The following is a 6000-nucleotide window of genomic DNA, read 5'->3' on the forward strand; positions in this document are numbered from 1 at the left end:
CATCTTTGAGGGAGGGCATCACTCTCCTCCTTGCCTTCAGGCTTGAACCGAAATGTTGGCTCTCCCTTGGCTAAGCCTTAAACTAGAGCTGTGCCTCTGGCTTTTGGCCCAGAGACCTGCACATTGGCTTGGAGCAGCACTACTGATTCTCCAAGGTTTTCACCTGCAGATCTGGGGACTTCCCAGCCTCCTTAATGGCAAGTGTTAATTTCTAATAATAAACTTCTATAAATAAGTACAGTGTCATGTCTAATATATAGTATATAATACAAATTACACATGCACACACGTGCACACACACACACAAAGGACACAAACATATTATGTATTGTTTCTGTTTTGTTTGAGGTCCCTAACTAATATTCTGGCTAACCCTCTGCTGATACATTAACAGCAAAGCATTTAGTGAAAAATGCAATTAATTCTACTCTAAAGTCCAAATAGAGACTAAAGTCTCATCTCAGCAGTTAATGTAACTGTAATGGTTACAGTTTGGGATATAAATAACTGTACTAGAATTCATTTTCTTTGTACAATTTTTTATAATAAATTTAATAATAAATAACAGAGGGTTATTTGAGGAATTTTGACATGCAGCATGAAATGTTTGGCTAAGTACAGAGGAGTGACCTGTGATTCAAGCAGATTTTTAGTACTCTGTTGCAAGAGCTGACCAGACTCTTAGCAAAGAAACAAAAAAATGGGGATTTTTCTGTTTGTTATAGTGTGTAAATAATTAACACACCTATGCAATACAGCATAGCGCAATGCTTTCACAGTTACTGTTGCCTCGTCTCTAGCGTATTTTACATGTATGGATTATGATTTCTGATGGGAGTCTTGCATTAAGATGAACTAAGGATGGACATGAGAATACCCACACAATCAACAGCAGCACACATTTGTACAGTGTGCTTACATGTAGCATCTTTATATAACAGACGCATTTCTTTCCTTACAAAGTTGCAAGACTAAGCTTATAGTTATTTCTGCCTTTAAAATGAACAATGTGAGACAAAGAAGCTAAATTCTCTAATGTGCATCCTGCATGTAAAAATCAATTTGCTTTCATTTGCTACATTAAAAACTAGACATAATCTAAAGATTTAAGAGGTAGATGAAGATATAAACAATGTTGGAACACCATGTATACACTTAGCATGGTATTATGTTAAGCGAAAAAATCTTAATGGATACAAAATTGGTTCAAACTCATTACATCTCCATACAAGATAGCTATTCATAAAGGCAGAGGCTAGTCCACATGGCACAGCTTGACAGACACCGCTTCTCCTCTGAGAACTCTCCAGGTGGGTCTGCTTCCTTTCAGTGACAGGTGGAGCTAAACACATTACAGAGTCCTCTGTCACCAAACCCTTTCTCCACTTTCACCAAATTTTTATTGTTTATAACAGAAAATTAAAGAAAAAATCTTTGTGTGCATGTGTACCATGTATATGTGCATAAACACATGTGTGTGGAGGTCAAAGGATGACCATGCAAGTCAGTTCCCACCTTCACAGAATTTGAGGCAGATACGGTATCTTGTTTGCTGTGTATGCCAGGCTAGCTGGCCTGCTAGCTTCTGACCTCCCCTTAAGAGCACTGAATTACAAACAACTGTGTATGACTAAGTTAAAGTGGGTTCTGGGGACCTGAACTCAGGCCTTGTGCTTGGGGGGGGGGGCGACCTTTGTTACTGAATGATTACCTCAGCCCTGAAGAACAGAAAGGTTCTTCATTAACTCTTTAACTCTCAGAATTTAGAGTCTTTAAGGATAGCCTCAAAAGTGTCAGTTGGGTGGCCTCTACGTCCTGAAGTTGTCTGCTCCCTTGTCCTGGAAACGACGATACTCATACTGCTTCGTGCTCTTCCCTTGACAATTGTACCTATTCCAGTTGCTGTAAAAATATTTCTCTCTGGGCAAATATCTGTGAATATTAAATCTGTACCCTAGGTCCGGGCCCAGGTTCCAACAGTTTGTTAAATATCTCCTTACATGTCCACTCTTCATAAACTCTCAGCACCCCTGGACGTTCAGCTCCCTTCCCATGGCTTTCTATGGCACCCCTTTGATGTCTATGAATAAAATCGAAGGACCAAGTCTGTCAAGATTCTGTCAAATGCCCCAGGAAACTCCATCTTTTCCTCTGTCTTCAGCATTGCTTCTGGTTCTGGAAGAACAGAGCCTGGCTTGCCTCCCAAGCATGTGGTGTGTGTTGCCTTTTCATCTGAAGAATCTATATCTGGATTCAATCCACTCAGGAGCTCTTTCCTGGTGCCTTCCCATTAGATATACAGTCTCACTTTTGAAACATCACGATACTCATTTTTAATGGGTTATATAGTAATAATTACGCACAGCCTGTGCATATAATATGCATTCGGCTGGACCACGTTGTTGGGAGCCATTAAGACAACACAATTGTCCTGATCTCTGAATTGTTCCCCCCCCCCAGAAGATAAGGGGGTCAAAAGCGGGCCACTGACACACCATTCAGAGAACAACCACAGGATGTTCCAGCCCTAAGTCAGTGCCGGATGTCCTGACCTCAAGATGTACCCTGATACCACCAAGTTCCTGCTCCCCCCCTCTCGTGTAATCCCCAAAAGAAAAATTTCTATTGTCCCACCCCTCCTGCTGCTAAGTACCTGTACTTCCTCTTTTGCTTGTGCAATTCTACTGCCCCACCCTTCCTGCTAAAAGGCACTTCCCCTTTTGCTTGTGCATTTAAACCTTGGGCCTGGCTAATACAGTGGAACCTTGATGCCACTCAGAATGTTTCCACGTCGTTCTTGCACAAGGTTCTTGTCTCTCTCTATCCCCCCATTTGGTTCTTAGGAGAAGGTCCCCTCGAGACCCTCGAATAACTGGACCTGCTGGACAGGTCACCACGTGGCATTGTTAGTGATTTTAGCATATGTAGTGCTCTCAGACAGTTTGATCTAGTGTTGCTTTAGTTCAGAGGCCTAAGCAGGTAAGAAGCAGACTCCCTGAACAAATTCCCTTTACCCAAGCCATTGAAAAGCTCTGAATACTGTGAATTCTAAACGTGCGAATCAAGGTAAGACAGTTGAACCAATACATTGACTTTTATAAAATCAATCTGTCCCTCACGCCAGTTAGTCTTACTGAATAAAAAACAGCCAACTGTTACACTTACCCTACTTTGTACAGGTGAGGGGATTTAAAATCTAATGGTTCTCATAATAAAGTCTATCTGGATTCAAGAAATAGTTTTAAAACCATTTATTGGTGAAGGAAACAATCTTAGGTTTAGAAGTTGGCAGGAACAGCAAAAAGCTTTTTAGTTGACTGAAATTAAAAAAAGAAAAAATCCAAACCCTTCTTAGCACAGGCACTTCCCTTATGAAAACAAATTGCCTCCAAGCAAAGCACAGCACTTTCTGCACAATGGGTGTGAGTCCTCCCGCCACCAGCCGGGGCAGGGGGAATAGCAGAATCATTTGCATTTCTATAGTTTCTTTGTATAGCCACATTCCAAAAGCATTTCACAAAGCAGCAAATACCTCAGCCCACTGACTGGCCTGGGCAGGCTGAGGCTGAGGACAGCACAGATCCCCATCCTGCTGTGAACCAGGGTGCAATGCCGCCCTACACGGAGAGGAGGGGACGTGCTTTTCCCTGCTTCTAATCACTTGAGTAAATGTGGTTCATATTTGCCGGACTCCCTCCAAACACTCATTGTTCTCTCATTCTAGGCAATGGGCCCGTGCATCAATTGCTATCCAGTTCCTTGGATGCCTACAAAACTCATCTCTCCAAATGTACAAGACGCCATAAAGAAGCGGTTTCCACAGCACAGCAGGGGCCAAATACCCAGGAAGTAATAGGCAGGAAAGCACATCCCCACAGTTTACTTAGTTCTGTATCAGGGGCATCGGCCAGGGGGTAACTCTGTCTAGGCCCCCGAGATACAAAGATGGACTTTTGCTGTGTAAATTTGATGCTTCCTGTCCTTGGCTCAGAGCCCTCTGCAAATGGGGGCCCTGGGCCAGTGTCTGCTGTAGTCCAGGCAGCAGCTATGAGTGTCCTCAAGGGGTCACAGTTGGGTTGTAAATCCCTCACTAGGCATGGGCTGAGCAGCCTTATTGGGAACAATTTATTTGAATCCTTCTTCATTACGATTCAAATAGAATAAGGAAGGTAAAAATTGAACAGACCCAGAAATTGTGCCTTCCTGCTCCCTCAGTCAGTAAACATTTATTCACTAAACTGAGCGAGCGCGTGCCTGGCTTCTCTCTCTCTCCCCTCGTCTTGGCTCACCCACACTTGTTCCTCCAGTCCTTCCTGCATACTGTTTTAATGCATAATTAAGAAGGTCAGAATTAATGAAGCCGTGTGGAGTAAAGTTCAAGGAATCCCCAGGCACTATTTATTCTATTAGATCTCAGGCATGAATGTCAGATTGGCAGCGTAAGCTGCAGGGTCCTTGGCCCTGGCTACATCCTAGGGACCACCCACCCAGGGAGACTCACCTGAACCGTCAGGTGATTCGGAAGCTCCTTCCCGGCAAAAATCACACGCAGCTGGTCAGCTGGAACCCCCTGTCGCTTAGCAACCACTTCCTTGAGCTGCAAGATGCTGGTGTCAGAATCGACCTCCACTGGGAAGCCATAGCTGGAGTTGAACCTGACAAACACTAGACAAGACCAGGGGCAGAGAGAGAAGAAAGAATATTACTCCAAACCCTTAATGGCCAGTGAAATGTCTCTGAAGCAGCTTGCCCCTCACCTACCCTCCAGTGAATGGCATATATTTTCTTCCATTTATAACAGAGCATAAGTTTATACTATAGAGCAGTAGTTAGGAAAAAAAAAACAAAAAACCAAAAACAGTTTTCCCTAGGTGTTTTCCTGCTCAGACCCTGGTCAGTGACCTGCAAACTAAGGCAGTTTTGTGCCTTTCACAGCCTTCCTGGACCAGAGGGAGTCAAGCAGGGAACTTGCCTGATTGGAATCTCAAGATTCCCATGAGTGTATAGACTATTCCGCTCCAACAGACTGAACAAATGCTTACTCCCTCCACAGGGTCCTTTGCATAAAACTCAAAGGCAGCATGTGGATGCCCCAGAAAGAAATGGTGGAAAAGGAAGCCACTGTGTAGACAGCTGAAGAGAGCTTGGGGCCTATGAAAGAACTCTGGGCAAGGTTTTGAATGTAGGTTCTGTGAAGAGTTCTGGACTGTGAAATGGTTGTAGGTTCTTGATAAGGCCTCCATGCTCTGTGTAAGGATAAGGCCTCCATGCTCTGTGTAAGGATAATTTTGCACTCTGTGTTCTTAGCTCACAGGTGACAGTGGATTTCTAGAGAGATCTTGAAGTGACATCACCTCTGCTGTTGTGATCACTCTCTTCATTAGAATCTGGCTAGAGTCCATGATATCTCCCAGACTGTCTTCTCATTCCCCTTGTCACACCATCTCTAGCATTTCTCACATCTGCCTGCTGTTTACAACCATCCACTCTTTTATCACCACTCCAGGTGAGGCTTTAGATACTTTCTAGTCTCCTGAGCCAGGTGGGGTGGTGCATGTCTTAACTCTCAACGCTCCAAAGCAGCAGCTGTGGTTCTAGGCCAGGGTGCTCTACATAGCAAGTTCTAGAATGGTCTAGACTGCACATAGCAAGTCCCTGTCTTAAACAGAAAAATAAAGCAAACAAAAAATATTTTCTAAATTCTTGCATTTAACTTCTCAATTAATCTACTTTTATTTTTGTAGTATATTGTTTCTTTTTAATTTAAAGATTTCTTCAAAATAACATATAGTGTTAAATAATGGTGTGAGAATGAAGAAGTATTAAAAAAGTATAGCAAAGTAAAAACAAAATTCGAGGCTTTTGGGCCCAGGCTTGGGAGTGTAGCCTTTGTGGCTTAGTGCTCCAGGTACTGGTCATAAAACAGATAGCGACATTCCTTCCTCCACCTACCCGCTTCCTGGGTTCAATTCAAAGAATGGCACCCTGACCATTACTGGA

At 43.3% G+C, this 6000-nt stretch overlaps 1 protein-coding gene across 4 annotated transcripts in view; it reads right to left on the reverse strand.

The window, feature by feature from the left end:
* Prkn (parkin RBR E3 ubiquitin protein ligase) overlaps positions 1 to 6000 on the reverse strand; it is a 1182118-nt gene that overhangs the window by 970127 nt on the left and 205991 nt on the right. For all 4 annotated transcript variants that reach the window (XM_021186390.2, XM_029471043.1, XM_021186389.2 and 1 more), the window contains one exon: positions 4502 to 4665. In XM_021186390.2, the coding sequence (XP_021042049.1) occupies positions 4502 to 4665 (164 nt within the window). The remainder of the gene's footprint in view (positions 1 to 4501; positions 4666 to 6000) is intronic.

This window comes from Mus caroli, chromosome 17 (assembly GCF_900094665.2).
Source record: "Mus caroli chromosome 17, CAROLI_EIJ_v1.1, whole genome shotgun sequence".
Taxonomy (NCBI): Eukaryota; Metazoa; Chordata; class Mammalia; order Rodentia; family Muridae; genus Mus; species Mus caroli.